The sequence below is a fragment of the Coturnix japonica genome, chromosome 5 (genome assembly GCF_054131305.1).
Source record: "Coturnix japonica strain WE chromosome 5, WE-NBRP24, whole genome shotgun sequence".
Taxonomy (NCBI): Eukaryota; Metazoa; Chordata; class Aves; order Galliformes; family Phasianidae; genus Coturnix; species Coturnix japonica.
Genome location: NC_140667.1, coordinates 43,296,944 through 43,319,648, shown reverse-complemented (window position 1 = coordinate 43,319,648; position 22,705 = coordinate 43,296,944). Strand labels below are relative to the sequence as shown.

Here is a 22,705-nt window from a genome sequence, read left to right as displayed (position 1 = left end):
CATTTCTGAGGGCACTGCCACACTGCTGCCTCAGTATCATAGAAAAAATAGAACCACCAAGTTTGGAAATGATCACCAAGATCATCCAGTCCAACCACCAACAGCACAATAATACCTACCATGCACACCAAATTCCATTTCTCAGCTTTTCCATGTTTAACAGAGCTGTTTATCTTCCCATCATAGAATCACAGAATGACTTGGGTCAGAAGGGACCTTAAAGACTATCTAGTTCCCATTCCTGCCATGGGCGTGCTGGTCACCTACTAGATTAGATGGCCTGGGTTCCTTTTTGTGCCTCTCTGCCAAGCTGAGTATTATCATACCTTTTCATTGATGTTCATTAAGAGAGAATAAAATCCCATGGCCACCACATTCTCAGCACATTCTCTCTCACTATTTTTAGTTTGTTCTGTAAACACTGTTAACAACTAAAGTTTTTGCTGAAATGTATCAAATGTATTTTCTGAGTTGTGCTTAAAAGTCTAACAATGAATAATAGTGATAAAGAAGCTGGTAAGAAGCAGAATTAAAAGATAATCTATTTGTACTCATTTAATGAATAAATCCTGTCAATTATTGGAAATAGCCCTTATTGCAAGAACTGTTTAAATTGAAGCTTCTAGGACAGAACCGACAAGCAAGATTAACTCAAAGTATGATACCGTATTTGGAATATACAAAGATTAGTTCTAGATCTAGGGGGAAAAAAAGGATGGGTATAAAGACTAGTACATTCAAGTGGTATACAAAAAAATAAATGCTTTTCTATAACAGATGTACAGACTGTATTTAGGAGTTGATTCATTCCTCAGAAGATACGCTCAGTACTGCCAATGCAAAGTGTTAAAAACCATGAGTCAAACCTTCGAAAAACAAAATTAAGATTTCAGAGGATTTATGAACACCAGGCAGGAGCAGAGGGACGGCCATTTGTCTTCTAGTTTCAAAGGCATCTGTAATAAGCTTGAATTACATTATCAGATTTGTTTTTACTACCTACATGCAATGCTTTATATATACCTTTTGGTGAAAACCAAATTTGCAGCTCAGGTCAGGTGAGCCCGGGAATCAAAAGCTGAAAGTCTGGAATAACAAACCATATTTAACAAAATCACAACAGCTAACAGTACCTATTGTGAGAATGACACTTCTAATGCGACAAGTCTCTTTAAGCCCAGCCTATAGTAGGTAAATTGTATCATTAAATGAGCAACATATCTCTCCTCTACACCTGTGATTTCATTTGCCCCTTCTATGAGTCTGTGACAATCCACACACACATTCTGTAATGAACTGGTTGATTTCTAAGTCTCACTGGGCTAATAGTAGTACAACCAGTGCTAATTTTGAGATTCTCCCAGTCCATTACACAGCTCTTGGTCAGCAGCCACAGTGGCAAGATTCTCCTGTTTAACTGGTCACCCAACTGGTAAGGTGATCATTTCTGATTCTGAAGTGGTGTTGGTTGGAAAGATTGCAAGTTCTGAAGAATTAATGTGAAAGGATATAAATTTGCTTCCAATTGGTCAGTCAGAGCAAGAATTGCCAGTAAATCATAACTCTTTAAAGACTATTTACTTACTTGGACCCTGCTGAACTGACTATTCAGTGTGTGCCTGACAGAAGGGCAACATCTTCACAAAGAAGATATCAGTAAATATAATGGATTTACAATGTCTGTAAGTATACAGCAGAGAAAAGAGTAATAACTACAATCAAAAGCACTCTTCTGTCCTCTCTTTAAAATACAGAAGTCAAAGATCAGGCTGAACACACATAACCCATAGGGCCATCATACTAAAGATATACTTGTTTTCAGGGGCAATGAAACCAGAGTATGAGGCACTGGTGGCAACAGATGATTGCTTCTGAACAGCCTTCCTCCAGCCCTAGAGTACTGAGTGTGACAAAGGGCTGTTTTCGGTGCAAATCTAGAACAAAAGAAGAAATTACACCCTTTGGAAATACACTGTGCCTTTTAGATAGCTTACAACTTGCACGAGGTTTTCTCAGGAGCCAGCAAGAAAGCCAGCATTCATTTTCCTGTTTCATCAAAGCACTCATTTAAAACCCACCTGGTGTTTGCTCTGGTGTTCCGCCAAGTGCTGGAGCAGACTGCTCGTGTCTGGTCAAGCTCACAGCTTAAAAAGGTAACAAACAACAAACAAACAAACAACAACAACCAAAAAAAAACATAACAGTTAAGTAAGTAGTATTCATGTCTTAAGCTTCAGCATGCATTCAGTGTTAGCATATTTATGTTCATTTGCTCATGCAGTATTGGCAAGGCAATGAGTGTCGCCACTTGAAATGTTACTCCTGAGCTCAACAGATTTTGTACACCACGTTCTGTAACTCTAGTTCTCTCCATCATTCAGTTTTTCTGGTGGAAGTGTCATCACACAGGAACACCTGTGCAGGATCAGAAACCGGTCAAGAAGGATTACGTAAGAGTCCCAAAATACAGTGCTGCCTGGTTTGAAGAAAATAAAACACATAGCACTTCACTAACACCCAAGTTTGAACATTTTGTCTGTTCCTAATTATATGGGTATGAGCAATGCAGGAGGTCCAATCTGAATATAAGACAAATCCATCTTTGAAAATTCTCTAGAAGAGTATGTTCAAGCTTCAGTTTTGCTTGGAAAAATATCTGTACATTGCTTCATAGAGGCTTAAGATTTTCTATCACCTAGGCCCTCCTATGCAAGCTGGCTGGAAGAATGTGTTGCATGGATATGATTCTTTTATTTTATTCACAAAGGAATTCTGAAGGCATCTAATAGTATATTTGATTCATTGACAGTTGTTTTTAAAATTCCTGAGCATATGCTGCATACATTGATGGGCAATTACAATTAATAAATTAGTAACAACTGAGTTTTTCAATAAATGTATCCATTTTAGACAAAATCACTGTGTATTAACCACATCTGAAAATTAAGATGCATCCACAAACTAGTTTTGGAGCGTTATTTTTTCTGTTATCTTAAACAGAGCATAGATATAATGTTTGTCAATATTCCTCGTCAAACTCACTAATAATATCTGAATACTGCCCAAATTGATCAGAAACCTAGTTTTGCTATCCTATTTGGATAGATATTGACAACTCTGTTGTGTACCCAACAATAGGATACCACCCTAAGGGAGACGAAAACATAAACAGATACTCAACGAATTTTGGTGGTTAAGGTTTCTGGAAGGGAGAGCGCTCTCTTTGACTCCACTGGTCCCTTCACACTGTCCCTCAGGGAACGCACACTCTTCTGACGATTACGTGCGAAACGAGCCCTCTTGATCTTCCACATTGCTGCATCACTGAGGTTGGCGACATTTGTCCGGACAGCAGTGATAGCTTTGCAAATGCAATTGACCAAGTTAGGATTCATTCCACAGCATGGTGAGGCCCTAGTGCTGCCAAGTGCCAAATGCAACTGGGCCCCCAGTCCCACTGAAGTCAAGAAAGATTCATATGGGTTCAAGGGGTCCATCTGCAAGGAACTCATTTGCATGCTCTCATTCTGAAACCCATAAAACCCCAAAGAGTTTAACTGTGTTTAAAAGTAATTATGTCCCTTCTTTTTTCTTTCAGAGATTGGGAAAAGACTCTTGGACCAAAAATCTAAATTTCAGGCTAAAGGAATATGAGGAGCTCCCTATTTAAAATGGCAGAAATCTCCTAAGTATGGATCACATTTTAGTGCAGTCTTACCAAATGTGGTATACAGTTTTTCCTCAGACTAATCTCGTGTTCTGCCTACACCTATCATCCTGGATAGTTTCTCCAAAATTCCGTGAGGGTAATTATGCTCTTATAGTCTTATTATCAGCAGCACCATTGCATGTCTGAATGAAGTCACTAACTTTTCTATACTTACATCTATTGTGCATTCAAACACAGAGGTTTATTATGTAAGTGACTAAATCCAGTGACCCCATCTCTTGCACCACTTATGTCTTTCAGAAGACAGAGAGAGGCTCAAGAGAATCTTAAAAAAATATGTTTTAAGTCCACATCTGCAGCTAGAGAAGATAGAAACTAGTGCTGAGATTCTCTTCTCAGGCCTCAGCCTCCTACTTTGCATCAAGCTACTCACATACAAAGATAAAAAATACTTCTGCAATTCTACCTATGTTCATTACATGAATGCAGTAGCAGCACCGGGGCTTTTTTAGGCCTTCATGCAAGTGGAGGAGAAGGCATTAGGCTGTTAAGGGACACATGCTGTCCAAACAGCTGTTCCCAACCTCCTTCAGGCAAATCAGATGGAAAAAGACGTGCCTCACAGTCCACCACATGATTAAGGAAGTTTTCAATTATTCAACATACTAAACAGTAATGCATGAATTATTTTTAGCTCCCACCAGTGAATGGAGAGAGGCAAATAATGTATAGACAGGACAAATATTTACAAACAGTTGTGTTTATCAGTTCGCAAACAGCTAACCAAGCACTGTCTGAGAGTTCATGTACTTCCTGTGCTGTGCCTCAATGCATTATTTATTGTTAAGGACCATGCAACTCCTACAGCTATCCCTGTACAGACAATTAAAGAACAGTGTCAGGCATGACGTAGGCCTTTGAGATTAGCATGCTGTTAGCATAAAAACATGCACAGAAGAACTCAATGGGATAATGCAGTTTGCAGTTGAGTGGCCATAGAAACAGACCATGTTTAAAAAATTGCCAAGACTGGCAATCAAATCCTAGTGAGAATAAAATACGAATCCCAAAGGTACAATGAAATGTAGCCTTGGCTATATTGAGGCAGTCAAAAAGTGCTCACTTTGAATTATTCTCTTCTAGCCTAAAAGATTATTTAAGTTTCAGATAGCTTAGACAAGTGAGGCCCACACCTCTCTTAGACCCTTCCAAGTAGCTGAAATTCCAGAAGCTCATAAAAGCTGGTCAGATTGATTTGGACTCTGCTTACTTGTTGGGAAAGGGAATTCTTTGTTGCAGTCCAGATGAAGCTGTGCTTCCAGAGACAAGGTCTCAAAGCGATTCACAAAGAACTCCCAGCTCAAAGCTGGAATATCCGCTTTTAGAAAATGAAGTAGCAAAAGCTTACTGAGAATTGTGGGCCTGTCCTTGACAACTGTGTCAAACTGGAAATCAAGGCAGAGACAAAGACCCTAAGGAGGAAAAAAAACAACAACAACAAAACAGTACTGAGATGTGAAGACCATAAGCATATATATATATATATATTTTTATTTTTTTTTTTAAATTATTTTTAAAGCAATAGGAGGTCAAGACACTTTATTTCTGACAATTTGTATAGGATAAAGGCTTAGTTCCTTTTTTGCTACTCCTTTAAATGACAACTAATGTATCAACTTTCAATGGAAGTGTTAGGTAGGTATGGAGATAAACAAATTATATTTAGAAAGGAGAAGTTTCAAATGTTTTGAGGAATACAAAAACATGGGCAAATGTTCTGCCCTACTACACATTTGATTCAAAAACGCATGGTTTGTTTGAAGAAGTACAAGCAATGACTCTGACACTGTACACCTGAAGCACTCCGAACACTGGGTCAAAATCCAGATTTTGTTTGAATGCATTTTTCCATATAATGAAACTACCTGTAAAGCTGGTCTCTTGATGGTGTCAAGTAATAACCCAGCTCTTGTAGCTACTGCTGGATTGACATCTTCCACAGCAGTCAGGAAACAGCAGAATGCATGAGCCAAAGAATACTTCAGTAGGTGGTTTTTCGTCACAGAGTGGATATCCAAAAATCTGCACAATACTGCCACCTTCTCCACTGTAGCAGCCCCCAGAGAAAGAAAATAGGAATATTAACTTAGGCAATGGTTTCTTTATGTCTTTTGTGTTCTGATTAATACACCTGTCCTAGAAATAAGCACATTCTAGAAAGTTACAACAAAAAATAGCTGGGTTATTGTAATTTTGGTTTTGTTTTGATTTTCCTGAATGCCTTGTGTTCTCGCTTATTCTAGTGCCATTGTTTTGCACCAAACTATCTCCCAAGCTCTTCAAACCAGCAAAAAGATAATCTTCCATTACATGTCTCTTCAGTTAAAGCAGAAAAAGCTCTACCTCTTCAGGAAAGAAACAAAGATCAAACAGTATTTTTTCCAGGCATACCTGCTTCAAACCTCATCTTCCAATCTTTGCTGTTGAAATTGCTGTTTATAATTGTCCAGAAAATGTCAGCTCCATGAGGAAGTGAAAGTGCATGAAGAACAAGTGGGACTGCCAGGGAAGAAAGCTGAGAGAACTCAGACTTCACAACTCCCCATAAGCTGGAAAGTCCAAAAATATGAAGATTGTTTATAGGAGATTTCTCTTGACATCTTTTCTTTGAAATGTCCACACTGTATTGTTAGTGGGAATGCACTTTTCATTAGAATCTCTATAAGTTGTCATAGACCTTCATGTGAACTCTACTTATTGCTTATATGTGAATAGATCTGCTTGGAAGTCTTCAACATTTTTTCTTGAAAATCCAGGTCTAGATATTCCTTATGTTGAAATACCTGAGATTTAACAAAACTTTAACTTATTCAAGGCACAACAGCCAAGGAATGATCTTTGCTGTAAACCAGCAGGAACACATGAGCCATGTGAACTGTCCTGCCGTCATGAATCATGTGCGTCCACAAATAACTGAGCTGTAAAATTCTTTCTGCAAAAAATTATATTTTTTGATAAGGTTTTCCTTGTAAAAAGCCTTCTTGTGATAAAATAAAAAAAGAAATAACTCTGAAATTAAGTGAATTGTACACTCCATTTTAAATCAATTTGGGCCATCAGTATGAGAGTTGTAATACTTAGACTACACGCCCTGATTTCAACAGTGGGTTGGGTGGTCTCATATATGGTCCCTACACAACACTTCGTTCTCTTCTTGTTGAAATGTTTCACTACCACTTTTATAGTGTTGTTATGGCCTGAAGGAGGACTCAGACAACCACTGAAATTTGAATCCTTTCTCTCTTTAAGTATAGCATGTCAAACAGATAAAGTATAGTGAACTGAGCAACACCAGAACTTGCTTCCAAGCAGATGCAGGGCAATATGAAATGCTTACCAATGTTTTATTATATTCCAATACTTTCCCATTTCTCTTGGAGAAAATACAAACAAACAAAAAACCCACTTAAAATCAGTTTTCTTTGTCTTTTGCCCAGCTGCATGTTCACCTCTGATACAACTAAAGATATTCAAGTACATATGGAACTGGACAATGCAGGATATCTTGGTTCTACATGCAGTCTCATAAGGGCACATTAATAGAATATTTACACAGCTTCTTAATCTTTCCACAGTTCTCTAACACACTTCTTAAATTCTCCCTATTAAACCTGCGAATTCTTTACAGTCACAATGAATGTACATTTGGGAATCAAATAAGTATGAAGATAAAATGTGTGATAAAAGCCTACCTTGAAATCAACATGTGATCTTGAATATAAGCAAGAAATTGTGGATGGTCCTTTTTTGCTATATACAGGCATTCTCCATGAAGACAAAGAATCTTCAGACAGTTCAGCATGTTAAAAAGAATGTCTGGTTCTTCAAATCTTGACATTTCCTGTGTAAGCAGATGCACTACTCTCAACACAGCAAAACCACTTAAGTGAAAATTCAAGCTAAACAACAAGTAAATAATTTTACCTGCAGTATAGTGTATATGAGCTTCAAGGTAACGGGAAGTTGCTGATAACAAAATTTTCTTTCTGTATCATTCTTTATCACTGTTAAAAATGTAAGTTACATAAACTGTTGTTAAAGTACTCTCATTTTTGGATTCAAAGTGAAACTTAAGAATGTTAAAATAATCAGAAGCAAATTAATTCTTGCAATAGTAACACTGACATCAGTAAAGTTACAGCTGCACAGAATTTGGTCTCCACTGTTTCTGTTACTTGGTATTTTCACAAAGCCAAGATCTCTTCCAACAGTTTTTGAGTCAGAAACACCTACTACTAACACAATACAGTATTCTGTTGATATGCTGAAAGAATTAAATATATGAGAAGGAAAGTGACTATGTATTGTTGTTCCTGAAAAACTGCTTCAAAACCTTGTATTCTGTATGAACAAAATATTTCTTTCAAGGCCTAATGTAAATACTCAGTCTTCTCACCAAACCTACCAGTATTTTCCGTGGTCTCTGTGTGATTCCCTGGGTTTTCTCCATGTTTTGGTGCTGATTTGTCTTCCTCTTCTCCTTCAGTTCCTATAATAAACTCAGGTCTAGTATACAGAAGACTATCCTCAAGGTTATCTGTGGGCTCCTTTAAGAACATAATAAGTTAAATTCATTTCTTGATATTTCTTCTAAATACATTAGGCCATATCTTGCTGTTATTAACATTTTGTGTGGATAAGCTGAGCCCAAATGAGGCAGAAATTGTCTAGCTTACATATAAACTTGAGTATTCAAATTATCTGCACATCTAAAATCCTGCATCAGGAACTGCATTCTGACAATAAGATAATGTTTCAGACATGGATTTAAGTGATCACACTTAATGGCTGCATACTGGAGCTGAGGAGTATCCCCAGGCCTCTGGATCCACCAAATGTGTCTTCTATTCTGAGCATTTTCAACAATCAAGCAAGAATTAATCATTTGAAAGTATCTACTGTTAGCCTTTAAAGGAAGATGGAAAGTACTAAGTATTAATGTCTCCTATTTAATTTAAAACAGTATCATAGGAATGTACTTCCAAAGTGGGTAGCATTGACAAGGAGAAGAGTTCACACTGAAGGAATAGTGCATCTTCCCTGTGTCCTCTGAATAAATTCAACCTTAGGAGATTTTAAGTTCAGTGGCATTTTTGCTTTAACTTCCTGAATGTTCCACACCAAAGGTCAGTGCAGCTTTGATCCCTTATGCACAATGTAATGAGCATAACGAAGAAGAGTTTCAGCATACCCTCTTGTACTTACCACTAGCCTGATTTCTTCTTTAGGAGCAAGCTGTTCCAGCAGCTCAAAACCCAGCTGGTAACACAGAATGCTGGACTGACACAGACCACATTCAACTGCTTTTTCATCTTTCTGACATGTGTGAGAACCACCCCAGGGTGCCTGGAACACATTGTTTATGATGGATATTATATCTTTTGAAATGCTATTCTCTAAGCCCAGGGTGACACCATCATCCTGTAGTTCCATCTGAAAAAGTGACAAGAGTAAGGATTTAAAATTTCTTTAGAAACCGCAGCACTAAATGCTCTTTTGAAGGTAAATAACTCAGAACAGTTGGATCTGAATTCTCAATGTATAACTTTAGCTAACCAAAAATTATTCATCTAATCTAAGCGTGTCAACAAACTTCTTCCAGCCTGTAGAAAAAGCATATCTCCAAAGGAAAGCTCATTTTACTCATATGAGATATCCAACATAATGTCGATGTGTCTACCTTCTTTTCATTGACCATGAACCCTTACCTCTTATATGGGTAAAGGCACATGAAAGCTGTAGTAAAATTTATATGCCTTATATTTTGTCATAGTCCCTCATCAGAAAGAGTCTTGATACAGGATTAGAGAGAAAAAAAAGTAACTACAGAACTTCAGTGTCCCTTAATATGGATATTTTTCTTCCACGAGTACCTGCTTCAAGATGAGGTCGAACATCAAAATGAAGCAATTAAGATTCATTTCATCATCCTCACAGTCAAAGTCAATTGCCTTTCCACTAGGATGCCCAAAGTTCTTGAAGGGACTGTGAAAAGGACTACGTATAGGACTTCGAAATGGGCTCTGGAAGGGGCTTGGGAAAGGACTCAGCATGTTGTGCTGAACTCTGCGCCCAGGATCAGAAGCAACGCTTACCTGAAAACATATAAAGTAAACATGCTCACATGAATACTAAGCATTTAAACAATCTTATTCTAAATGAGACTGGGGAAAATGTCAAGAATTTTAACAGCATTACTATTCCTTTTGGTAGCTTTTATTTATTTTTTAACCTGCATCATCATAAACAAAACAGAAAATTGGTGCAAGTAATAAAGCAGCCATCACGTTACAATGGCCTGCCCCATGATTCAGGGATATCAGCTTCAATAGCAGGAAGCTAAGAGAGGATATCAAGACAACAGCATAACTATGGCAATACCAAGAATATGGGTAGCTGTAAATGAAATAGGCATAAGAACAGTAAGATGTGCATTTCTGTATGAACTTGTGTTCACAGCACCATAGGCCCCTTTCAACGATTTCCTTTACAGAAATTTCTACATTTCTTGGAGGGGGAAAAATACAGGCCAAAATATATATATACATATATGTTCTGTCATCCCCCCAAAACATCCTATCCCATCAAACTTATATGAGAATAAAAAAAAAATTCACTCTGGGTGACCAGCTGTCCATAGAAAACATTGGTAACAGACATTAAAACCAAATGGAAAGAAGGAAAACAGTTGGAAAAGATAGCATGACAAACTCTCAAAAAATATCTGAGTTCTCTGATGAAAAACTGCAGTTATTCCCTACCTGCATTATCTTTACACTGAACATGTGCCAGACAGGTATTAACTGAAGAAGTCACGTCAATTTTCTTTCACTCTCAAAATTTGTATTGGAGTTCCAAACAAATGTTGACATACTGAAAAATGGCTTTAACTCTTCACGTGTTCTATTAACATAACAGTTCTAAGCAGTAAGTAAATAAATAAATAAACCATGCAGGAGAAATAACCATTACCCTCCGAGCTGCAACATTTCCTGCCAGTTCACTGACTCTAGATTTTCTTTGATTTGCTAATTCCTTCACAGAATTAACTCCATCAGAAAACATGCTGATCAGTAACTGAAGAGGAACAACAATGTCAAGTTCAGATAACACCTGAGGAAAGACAATGAGTAAAAAAACAAAAAAAAAAAAAAAAAAAACACAACAACATAAGTTTCAAGATTGTTTCAAGATTGAACAAAAATACCAGCTACTCTATAAGCATATTTACCACATGATCCTCAAATCCGCAAGTTGCATGCATTTATTTTTGGAATACAGTGAAGTGAGCTGTGAATTTAGGTTTTTATTCAAATCAAGGCAAAACAAGTATATTCAAAAAAAATGCCAAAAAAAGTATGTTTTCAAAATATTTGATCACATGGCGCTTGGTGAACATTGAGATCAGTTTTATGCACAGAATGGTTATGTGAAGCTGTTCCACAAAATATTTCTGCGAAGCATAAATAGTAAATAGTTATTCATACAAGTATTTTTAATATCTTGATTATGACCTAAATTAGAATTCCTGTATTTATTCTAAGAATTCAGACACACTGCCTATAGATGCCAGTATACTGACAGAATTGGTTACCTGCATATCGCTGTGGGAATATCATCACCTACTTTGTCACCTAGTGTGAGTTCATCTGAACTTGTCATAACTGTTACTAGGAGGAAGACAAATCTACAAGAATCATACTTTACTTGAAAATTCTGGATACATGATTACTCAGGTAAAATGGCCTTTGCTGACTTATTAAAAGAAGACACTTACATGCAGCCAAAGCAATGCTTGCTCTTGCACAGAGGCTGGATACCCAGTGAATCGACAGCTGATGAAGCCAAACATCTCTTCCATGGAGAAAGGCAGAGGGCAAAGTTCAATGTCAAACATTTTGCTGAAATGTAGGACAAAAGTAGAGCATAACTGAGTTATTATGACATGTTGTCATGGCAAGGTATAACAGAAGACCAGTAAGGCAATCTCACAATTGGCACTTGTGATGCTTCTCGAATTTTACTGTCATCCTCATTCTCCAGGGGAGTTGAGCTACACTGCTGATGCCACCCATTCTGAATGAGTCTTATCATAGAATAATTGACCACGTAGTTCTAACTCCCCTGTTGTGGGTAGGTTTGCCACCCTCTACACTAGGATCAGGCTGCCTGTGGCCCCATCCAGCCTGGCCTTGAACACCTCCATAACTTCTTTGGGCATGCTGTTCTAGTGCCTCAGCACAGTGAATTTAGTGATGCACTTTAAGAATCTGCATCATATATTATGACCAGTTTGATTTCACTATTCAGTGCATAGAAAAATTTCTCATCTCAACACTCCACCATTTCCTATTCTCACTAAACATGTTTCATCAGTTTGTACAAATATAAATAATATTAATATACTAATAAAGTTAGTGTCAGAGCCAGACAATGTGAAATTTTGCTGTCAATGGCATACAGCTAATATACAATTACGACTCCAACAGTCACCATTCTTATTCTGGTACTTTCTTTGTTCAACAGCAGTAGATAGCAGTTAAATCAACATAAATCAAATATTTTTCAGTGCCAGCTTTACTAATCCTCAACCAGGAGGAAAATGAAGCTTTTTCCACCATGCTATAGGAAGTCACTGAAAGTGTGCTTTGCTCAACAAAGCTGATTCAAGGATACAAAGAGCAATAAAACGAAACTTTCCCAAAGGTTAAGTGCTCTTGACTAAATATAATTCATGAAAAATTCAGAAGTATTCACTCACTACTGTCTACTGCACAAAGGAAAGCAGGCTGAAAGACTTCTTCATTCATTTCCAACATTTTATTTCACTGATATCCCTCAACAATCAACATATCTAATAATAAAATGGTTTCTACAAATGTCTACATACCTTAATACTTCCCGGAATTCTTTCAATTGATTATCAGGCACTTCTGTCCTTATAGCTTCCAACCACTCTGGCATTATACATTCCCACACTGCCTGGTTTATTACATTGTATGGAATCAAGCAAAGGATTCGATTCAGGCCTTCTTTTAACTGGGTCACAGCACTACACGATTTGTCCCAGTATCCACCAACCTGTGGGTATTTTCAGGAATTATACTGATGACCATTACTTCTAGTCCCATATAACTCCATTATATTGGTCCAGCACAAGCACCAATCTGCTCAGTGTATTGGAGCCAAGAAATCATGAGAGATATTCATGAGCATCCATCAGCCCCAACTTAGAATTCAGCCATGGTGACTGAATTGCTTTTTTCTCACTCATTTGAGCCATAGTTTCTGTCTCTCAAGGACTGTCCAAGATTTAGAATAATTGTGCTCACTTCCAGTTCAGGCACAGAATATCCCACTGATTACATTTCTCAATGAAGAACATATTTGTTTGCTCAAACTTATATCTTCAATTACTTGCTCTGGGCCACCAGCTACAGTGCAGAATCTTTATTTTGGAAATCTTGGTCTAAACCAGATCTTTGGCTCTTTAGATTTTTATTTACTTGTTTTGCTTTTATTTATTTGACTGAAACTTCTGTGTTATGGGAGGCAAAAGCATACATCCAAGTAAATAAATAATTTGTCTATGGAAACTAATTATTCTAACTGACCTCAGCTCACAACTGCTGTTCCTTAATTGTCCTAGAGATGCCTGCTGTTTTGGCAGCAACTAATGGTACTCTCAGCCAGCAAAATATTTTTAACTCTATCATCACAGCTAATTTCATGGCTGTTTTTTCTTATTGTTCTAGTGAACCCTTGCAACTCTGTTAAGCTGCTAAACTCTTTCTCAGCATTGCAGTGGGGTTTACAGAAGTTTGAAAAGAGCTGGACCCAAGACAAGGTCCAAGAAGATCCAAGAAAAAAGTCCACAACAGACTACAGCATAAGGTTCAACCCTTCCTTTCCTCTTTAACCTCAAAGCCCAGATCTCTTCATTTCTAACACCCAGTAAATTCATTCACCTCTCACATTCCCTCAGCTGCCCTCCAATCCTCTCACAGTCAAGGTCTACCTTCAAAGAGATGGTTCATAGTTATATACAAGGTGGTGTGCACATGTATAGCAAATTCTAAATATAAGGTTATGAAAAATCCACAGATGCACGTCATACCTGATGGTATAGTGTATCAAGTCCAGATGACACTTCCTACACTAACCACTAAATTGTAGGAATTAAAATGAACTCATCCATCTGACGTTATACATAGGAAGATCATAAAATAAAAGTCATCTCCAAAGTTTACAAAAGAATGAGTACAGCCAGCAGTGATAAATGCAGAAAAAGTCTGCCTTACACCCCTCACAAACATAAAATTCCTATTTTAATCCTGATGTTTCATTTTCTATAGATGAATATTCATGTGTCTAATTTTGATGCCTGCCTTCAACTACTCATTAAGGCAAGTTCTGTTTCATAATTAAAGGGCAGAAAGTGAGGAAGGCTCCTTCAGGGAGTTATTCAAGCAAGGGGTCTCACTGATGCCCCCCTAGTGACCTTGCAGATAAGTCTCTCTCTAGCCATTAACAATAATGCAAACCATGGCAGATGAGTCTCCTGAGTCAAGTGAGAAACGTAACAGCAAAGCAGACTAGTAAAGAAGGTCGTACCTGAAAGCTGGCAAGTGACACCTTATTTCTGTAATGTATGCTTTAACACATAATGAAGACATGCAGCTATTGAAAATGCACAGTATCTTTCAATCTCTATAATATTCTTTCACTTTGTCCTCATATTGCTGTAAATTATTCCCCATTTCTGGCAAAGTAGAACTTGAAAAGGAAGAGGAAAAAATCCTGAACTCTACTAGTCCTTTAACAATGGGATTTCTTCTTTTCTGATAGGGTTGAATGGGAAATAGTCTTTATCCAGTTTACTTTAATGTCTGTGGCAACTAAATAAACCTTCAGATGAATTATTCTTACCCTGGCAAACTCCATTGGTTTAGGAAGGAGGCACATAACCATGACATCAAACCGGACGTCACAAACTGTCTTCAACCACTTGGTAACAAACTGGGGTTTGAGCTTTTCAACCAGGCTACCAACTTCATCATCCATCATGTAAGCTGTAGAGTGAAACCACTGGAATACCATGCTAACCAGCCTTGCTAAACTCTCTGTGGGTGTATTCTCACTGGGAGTGCAAAGGCTCACCTGCAAGATAGAAATACAAAGTTTATCACCTTTCATTGTAGAAATGAAAGTATTTGTCTACTGTATTTTGCATATTCTCAGAGATAAATGGATGCAGAATAAATATAAGGCAACCCAGATGATCAGTTTTGAATTTGGCACAGGTTATATTTCCACAACCAGAAAATAACAATAAGAGAAAAAGAGTAAGCATTTTTTTTCTCTTTTTTAACACTGAAAAGAATCAAAACAATGCTGTGACAAACTGAAACATTCTGTTTTGAGCATTAAAATCATTTCTCTTTTCGAAAGGTAATCTAATGTCCAATAAAATATATGACTCAAATGTAAATATATAGAACATAGAAATTAAAAAGATTAAACCAAACCAAGAGGGTTTTTTTTCCCTCTAAACTTTCTTTTATTTTATAAACAATGTTTGCACTGTAAGCCTACGCCTTCAGAAATAAAAGAACAAGAACTTCTTACCAAGAACCAGATACCAAATTGGCTTAGGAGGCGTTGATCGTGTTTGTCATCATCTTTATTATCAAAGTCTGTGTTGTCCAGGGAGTGATGGGAAGAGGAAAGACCCATCTGCCTCCTGCGGTTGAGTTCATGCTCCCTCTGCTCAGCATGGAACTCCGCTTCTTTCAGCAAGCTATAAAACAAGTTTGCAAGCAGTGAAGACAGCTTTCCTGCACTGGATACAGATATCTGATAAACAGTGATTAGAGATTAAGGCATCTGATGTCAACATTTTCCCAGAGACAGTAATAAAATAAAATTTAGTTCTAGGATTCAAGGCTGAGTTCTTCTGTGAGGACAACACTCACAGTTGATTGGTACTGAACCAAAGCAACAGGAGTTCAGTACCCATGAGTTATGCAGGCAGTGTTTACACAAAAGCTTGATCCTGCTTTATATATAGATGCTGTATAAGTACAATATTACCTGATCACAGCTTCTACAGTACACACAAGCTCCTCTGCCCCACACTCCCGTGTATTGATAGGGGGTGGTGAGGTCTGGTAAAGATGGGTTTCTGCTGCTGCCCCAACTTCACTGCTGTGATGATTTGAATGGCATCTTTTGCAATAGCGCACTGGCCTGTTGCCATGGCGACCACAGCATCCCGCTGAGAAGCATGTAACCACAGCTCTTCTGACATGTGAACTACAGTTCTGGAAGATAAAAAGAATCTTATTAGGCCATAAGTATAAGGCAGCGGAACTGAAAACTGTGATGAGAGTCCATACTGGAGAGCTGGCTCAAGTGTTGGTTGTTTGCCAATTTCTATGCACAAGAACAGACATGTACAAACTCCTGATGCCAAGTGTTACTGTGCTTTCAAGAACATGAGCTCAGGTCTGGACTTAAATGTCACAGTTGCTCTTCTTTTGGAGCAGGACAAACCAACATTTAAGTCATCAGCTTGGAGAAATCTCTAAAACTTACAGTAGTTCTCTTAACCCTTGTTTATACTTCAAAACATCCCTTCAAGATTTACATGTAGCAAACTAACACATTCTTAGGTATGTAATCGATGATGCCACATCAGTTTCTCTATGCGTGAATCTGGCTTATCATATGTAGTTGTCCAAACCCCTGAGGTGTGCACTACCTTCATTTTTGCACTCTGGTAATCCAGCCAAGAGAAAAGCTTTATTTATCACGCAAGATCTAGCATATGTTATATATTTTATCCTTCATTACTAAACTGTTATTAAAACACACTAGCTGGTAGGTTTTGCAAGCAGATTCTTTTTGTCAGCAATTTTTTAGACCACTGAATACTATCAGTCCATATATTTAAATCAATTCACTTTTTACAGGTCCAATTTAAGATTAATCTGGAACTTCTGGAAAACAAGAAGATATAAAACACTCAAGATAAGAAATAATAATAATATTTGCCTTTATTTACTTCATAAGCAGATATAGAATAAAAAATCCACTCAATTGCATAATGAGATTGCCTTGCCCATTACATCTTGAATAAAAGCCTACAACTCCAGTCAAATATCAACTGTTCAAACAAAAAGAAATCTTGCTTCTAAATCATTCCCATCTCCAACAGATGCATTCATGGACAAACTGTGAAAACTTGGAATGGTACCAAAAAGGATGCACCACACACTAATGGAATGACATTACATACAACACCAAATCATGCCTCATCACAGAAATGACTTCATCTTACCTTCTTCTGACATATAGCAGAAATTTCAGCTGTAAGGGGAAGGCATACAAAACATCAACACAGAATGATGATTCTTCTGATATAATATGGCAACCATGGGAAAATGGAATAGCTGCAAGGAACTCTCTGAGGCTAAACTTGTGCTTCCAGATACTACTTGAATCTCTAAGTCTGTCGGATTTGTGGAGGTAGGACACTGAATACATGTGTTTACTAGCTGTTTCTACACGGAAGTGAAATAATAGAGTGCTGCACTCCTATCCACTTTGCCTCATAGGAGGATTTGCAACAGAAGGCCTGTTGGTATACTAATGCAACTGGTACACTATGGGAGGCTGGGCTCATACAATTACATTGTCTGCAAAAGCTGGTAGTATTAGTGAATTTGGATTAGCAGTGTAGATGCAGCCTCTATATCCACGATCCCTAACTCCACAGAGAAATATTTGCAGATTCAACCTGTAAGCAGAACCTTTCAGTCTTTCACCCCGTTATCTGATTCAGAGGCTTCTGAATCCCTGACTCCCTTCAAATAAACAAACAAAAAAATAAACAATCTCTTAAAATAAATGATACATTTTGTCACCTGTGTTAGATTGTAACTGTAAGGAAACAGCAAGAAAAATATCCACAGGCAAAGAATTTCCAATCTGCTGGACAAAGGGAAAGGGAATTTTGTCCTTGAAACAGTATTTTAGAGGATATGCGATTGTCCTTGTAAACTCAGGAAAGTTTACGCAGTCCACCAATAAGCTTAGCCTGCTTTCTGGGTGATAGTAGAATACCACACGTATTCTTTGACCAACAGACCACAACTGGATTGATGAACAGATCATTGAAAAATATGTCCATTTCTGAAGTTCTTTACAGCTTCCTGTTCCTGAATAGATTTTCAGAAGCTTTTAAAGCTTTAAAATCAGAGCCAGGTTATCAGAAGAACGAGCTCCTCTTCTTGGCCAAAATACATTTTAAAAACTTGGCTTCAATAATATATGCTTAGAGAATTTAAAATCTGTTCAATTACCTCTGTTTCCTCACAAATAAAGAGCTGCATATAATTTCAAGTATTAAGTAGTTAATGCTCTATAGTACTTGAAAGACATTTAGCAGCATGAAGTACAAGCTACTTTAAAATCCTACAATACTTTTTAAAAATAGAAGGCAGCACTTTAAGTAACACAGTATGCAGAAAAAAATAAACATAGGGTTGTACAATTATAACTAGTTTGTACCTACCCTTAAAATGCCTCTTACCTTGTGGTAGAAGAACATCAATCAACCATTCACTGTGATCCCTATAAAAATTGTATATCTAATTAGATTTCCATTTCTTTATGTATGTATGCATTTATTTTTGCACTGAGAAAAGTTATCTAAATTAATGTGGAAGCATTGACATTAGTCTGAAGCAGTGTTTTTACAAGTACAGTTTCTTAAACGGCAGGCTGCTTGATTTTGCCTCTCTTTGCTGTCCCTGACTTACTGCAAATCACTGCTCTGATAATGGTACATCATGTTCAAAGCTTTCAAAAAATTACTTATAAGTCACTGATTTATCAAATGAAAAAAGTGTGTGCTCTGGAAGTCTGAAGGCTAAGACGTGACAGCAAGATAAGAGCGACAGGCAGATATGGAAAAACATTGTACTAGCACCGCTTACTGTGAGTCTCCTCAGAAGCTATGGGTCTACGAAATCAAATTATTTTGACCTGAAGCTTTAAATCAATGCCTTAAAAACTGAGATGGCTTCTACAAGATTTAATTGCTTTTTCTGGCAGCTGGTGTGATATAAAGTGGCTGTTAAACTGAGAACAAAACAAAAACATGGAGCTTCTGAACTAACTGTAACTTTGTCTGTTTGAAGTAACGATTGGAAGTCATTAATAGATAAAGCACCAAAAAAACAATTTAAAAATCAATTTTAAAAAACTGAGGCGAATGAGGTTAATTCCTCTCAAGATATATTCTTTTAATGTACTGGACAAACCTGGATGAGTTTCAATTTCAAACCTTGCTGCTTCTCAGTACATATTAGAGAACAATCTGAAATATATGCTACTCTGCAAAAGATCTTTCATTGTAATATCCTGCTTTAATAACATTCAGAGGATGAGGAGAAAAAAAAGTTTCCTAAGAAAAAGCTTGTAAGTTAGTAAGGTTCCCCAGCCACAGTCAATATATACCACGCTCTAGTCATTCAATGATCTTAACTTCAAAACTCACTACTGACCCATTTAAATGCAAGTGCAAATCATTTGGGTAAGTTTCTGTAATCCTTGTTCACTGTGTTGCATTGTGCTCTCTATACTTCAAGAGATAACTATACGAATTATATGCTAATCATACAGGAAAAGAAAAAGCATAACAGTCTTCTATAACAGATTCTTCTGAACTATGGAGTTTAACTGACCATGCCTGATCATTTTCCATCTCTCAGTATACCTACCCTGCAATTCTCTGGCTGCATTCTTCACAAAGATATAGGGGAGGTGGTTTATCACCCAAAGCCACAGACAAGGATGGGTCAATGCACATCTGAAACACGGGGAAGGAAAATAATTAACTCATCTGTCCACGAAAGTTCACTGAGAAAATGTTCAATGTGTTAATGCAGAGACAACCTGTACAGCACAGCCTTGATAACTGTTGAGAACTTTAAGTATTCCCAAAGATGGTACTAAGGATCTGGCAGTCAAAGATCTTAAAGTATTTCTAACAAAGACAGGAACGTATCTGAAAATGAGAGTCTATGGGAAAAGAACAATTTGTGTTCCAATATGAGAATTTTCATTCTCTGAAAGACAGGTACATTTTGTGTTACACATTCACATTCATTAACTTTGCATAGTCACAACAGACTTTTTGTTTCTTCCAAACAGTCACTGAGAGAATTGCTTAGGACAAGGTAATGTAAAAGTTTATTTACACAAACACATATGTTCAGGAAAATATTTATAAGCCAGCTTAGAATTTGATGCAGTGCTTTGTAACTATTCTAATGTTACTTGTTAAGACTTGTCTGACAGTTATTGGAGGAAATATTCCATCTTGCTTTAGGCATTCTGACATAACATTCACAAAGCTCTAAATCCTTCAGTCTTGAAAGGTTTTTCTATTCTCTTAGCTACCCAGCGGCTCTTAGTCACCTAAACATCACCACGCCCTATAGCTGGGGCAAAGTGCAACCTCCCCCACCTCCAGATAGTCAGGTTTGACCTCTGACAAAATAGCAGTACCTTCACAGCTGGTTTGTTAATTGCATTGTGGCATTCAATATGCTGGCAGTGAATAGGATTCCAGGCTGCAAAACCAAAATACACCAGATTAATAAACAGACAGAAGTTATTTATTTTCTTTGTGTCTAGTGATATCAATAAAATCCAAGATCCTCTTGGATAAGTACTATATAAATATGAAAGAAGTGATTCCTCAGGTAGACTAATGACTACAATAAATGACCTATGAAGAAAAGGAAAAAGAAAGACATGGATGTTCCCTTTGTAGATCCTTCCCATTTTCACTAGGTTTTGAATTAATTAATAATTCTTCCCCCTCCCCCCCAGTACATTCAAAAAACATTCATAAGCTAAATGAAAACATTGCTGTAACACTGGAGAAACACTCTAGCCACAGAAGGAGCCTTAGTTTTGCAATGACAAGAAGTAAACAAAAGGTGGGTTCAAGCAATATCAGTTGGATGCTTTATGGAATGCCTTCATGTCAAAGTACCATGCAACTGAAGAAGATGCACAGCTCACTGTGGGATACAGTAACAGAAAAGTTACATAGAAAAAAAACCACTCCAGTCTGCCCCATGTTAGTAAGAAGTCAGATTGAATACTGTGCTGCATTTTTAAATCTGGTTGCATAAGAGAAGTGATACAGAGGAGTACAATAAGAATTCTTAAAAAAAAAAAAAAACAAAAACACAAAAAACAAGGCAAATGTTTAAAAGAATCTCACAAATAACTGTAAGAAACTTTGAATATGAACTTGAGTTGGTCTAGATGGTTTTCTATCCTTCATTTTTATTATGTAAATTGTTGCATTTTGTCATACGCTCCTGTATGACAAGGATTATTTTCACTCCACTGTCAACCTTGAGCACTTACCCATTATACTGACCACACCAGACACCACCAAGCTTTTTTGACAATAACAACCAGATAAACAACCTTAGCAAAAGCAGTATTGATAGCAGCTGGTACATCAAAGCAACCAAAGCAGTAATTGAAAGAAACGTAAGCCAGAAGCACTGTGAGGCCAAGAAAGCAGTTTCACAGACCATTTGAAATGCTGTACTTATTTCTCTTCCTGTTCCCTTTAGTTAGTATTTGGAGTAACACCACATAATCACTAGCCATGATAATTATTTTTTTTAATTTTTCATAAGATCTTTTCCAAATGCAGACATTGTGATATTGTATATACCAATGAAAGCACCAACTCACCAAACAAAAGGATTTCAAAATACATCTTAGAACTGCAAACATGCAATGAACACACTGCTGACTATTCACTTCATTTTGGCTTACACAAAAATAGCTGCACTGACCTGTGTACTGCAGTCCTCTGTACTCACTGATTGCCCCAGGGGGTTTTAAATTAGGCCAATAGTGAAATAACATTTGTACTGCTGGAGGTTTAACTTGAGATGGTCCATAGGCTATGACATATAGCAAATCCTAAGGAAAGAAATATATATTGAGCAAGATAAAAAATACAATTTCACATTTACTATTCGTTTTCACAAATACACTTGAACACATAAAATATGTACATTTAATGCCCTGCCAATTATTTTCTTTGATCTCTTACAAGTAGATTAGATAACTTAAAAAATATGCCTAGAGCTGGCTTCTGAGTTTGGTCAGATTATCCAACAGCTGTGATCCCTCCCAAATGGCATACTAACACACAGCAAATGAAGCCTTTGTCTATTCTTGTGGCAAAGAGGTGTCATATAGCTAAATAACTGGATCCAGATCAAATTTGAGCTAAGATGATATTTACAGAGTCCTTGGAAGAGTTAACTACTACAGAAACTGATAAGATCAGTAGTACTCCACAGAGTATATAACATCACAAACTTACTTTCCATACTTCTTGTTTATATTTCATGAGGCATTCCAGTAACTGACAGTGATACACTGAGAGAGAAAAGACAGTATAGATGTAAAACAAAAATGGAAACTTATGTTACAGAAGTGATATAATTAACCGATTTCTTTTGCCTTTTCTACATTTAATTTAATTGTCTTTTATTTTAAAAGCCTCGCCAAAGGATTATTGCCCTGAAAGTTATCATAAAATAACAGACTTTAAATATTACTAGCTTTTTTCTGTGAAGCAATGCAGTAAGATAATGAGCCCTATGAGGGTACTCATGGAGATCATTTTTTAAGACATCTTGCTTAGGAATACCTGTTAATTCACTTAAAGTTTGTTTCTCTGGCACTATATAAAGCTGTAAATGGGTGTTTTGTCATTTACTGTGAGACAGAAACAACACATGACAGCACATAATTCCTTTGTATACCAAAGAGCATAGAAACCATATTAAACACAAAGCCAAAGGAACCCCTTAACATTTGTCAGACTTCCCCAAAACCGCAGAGGCAATTTTTTTTCTA

The 22,705-nt window shown here is 37.1% G+C and overlaps 1 protein-coding gene across 13 annotated transcripts in view; it reads right to left on the bottom strand.

Annotated features, from left to right (window-relative positions):
• The window catches only part of UNC79 (unc-79 subunit of NALCN channel complex), an 84,915-nt gene that overhangs the window by 45,303 nt on the left and 16,907 nt on the right, over positions 1-22,705 (bottom strand). For 9 of the 13 annotated variants that reach the window (XM_015865404.3, XM_015865399.3, XM_015865402.3 and 6 more), the window contains exons 6-27: positions 22,167-22,222; positions 21,628-21,757; positions 20,309-20,373; positions 19,519-19,607; positions 18,327-18,367; positions 17,073-17,101; positions 15,824-16,053; positions 15,359-15,530; positions 14,660-14,890; positions 12,621-12,811; positions 11,508-11,631; positions 10,703-10,843; positions 9,604-9,825; positions 8,936-9,163; positions 8,136-8,277; positions 7,655-7,734; positions 7,423-7,571; positions 6,122-6,279; positions 5,596-5,777; positions 4,941-5,142; positions 3,182-3,361; positions 2,079-2,144 (exon numbers count right to left, since the gene is read on the bottom strand). In XM_015865404.3, the coding sequence (XP_015720890.2) occupies positions 2,079-2,144; positions 3,182-3,361; positions 4,941-5,142; positions 5,596-5,777; positions 6,122-6,279; positions 7,423-7,571; positions 7,655-7,734; positions 8,136-8,277; positions 8,936-9,163; positions 9,604-9,825; positions 10,703-10,843; positions 11,508-11,631; positions 12,621-12,811; positions 14,660-14,890; positions 15,359-15,530; positions 15,824-16,053; positions 17,073-17,101; positions 18,327-18,367; positions 19,519-19,607; positions 20,309-20,373; positions 21,628-21,757; positions 22,167-22,222 (3,108 nt within the window). The remainder of the gene's footprint in view (positions 1-2,078; positions 2,145-3,181; positions 3,362-4,940; positions 5,143-5,595; positions 5,778-6,121; positions 6,280-7,422; positions 7,572-7,654; positions 7,735-8,135; positions 8,278-8,935; positions 9,164-9,603; positions 9,826-10,702; positions 10,844-11,507; positions 11,632-12,620; positions 12,812-14,659; positions 14,891-15,358; positions 15,531-15,823; positions 16,054-17,072; positions 17,102-18,326; positions 18,368-19,518; positions 19,608-20,308; positions 20,374-21,627; positions 21,758-22,166; positions 22,223-22,705) is intronic. The other 4 variants (XM_015865405.3, XM_085549397.1, XM_085549401.1 and 1 more) reach the window with 2 other exon arrangements.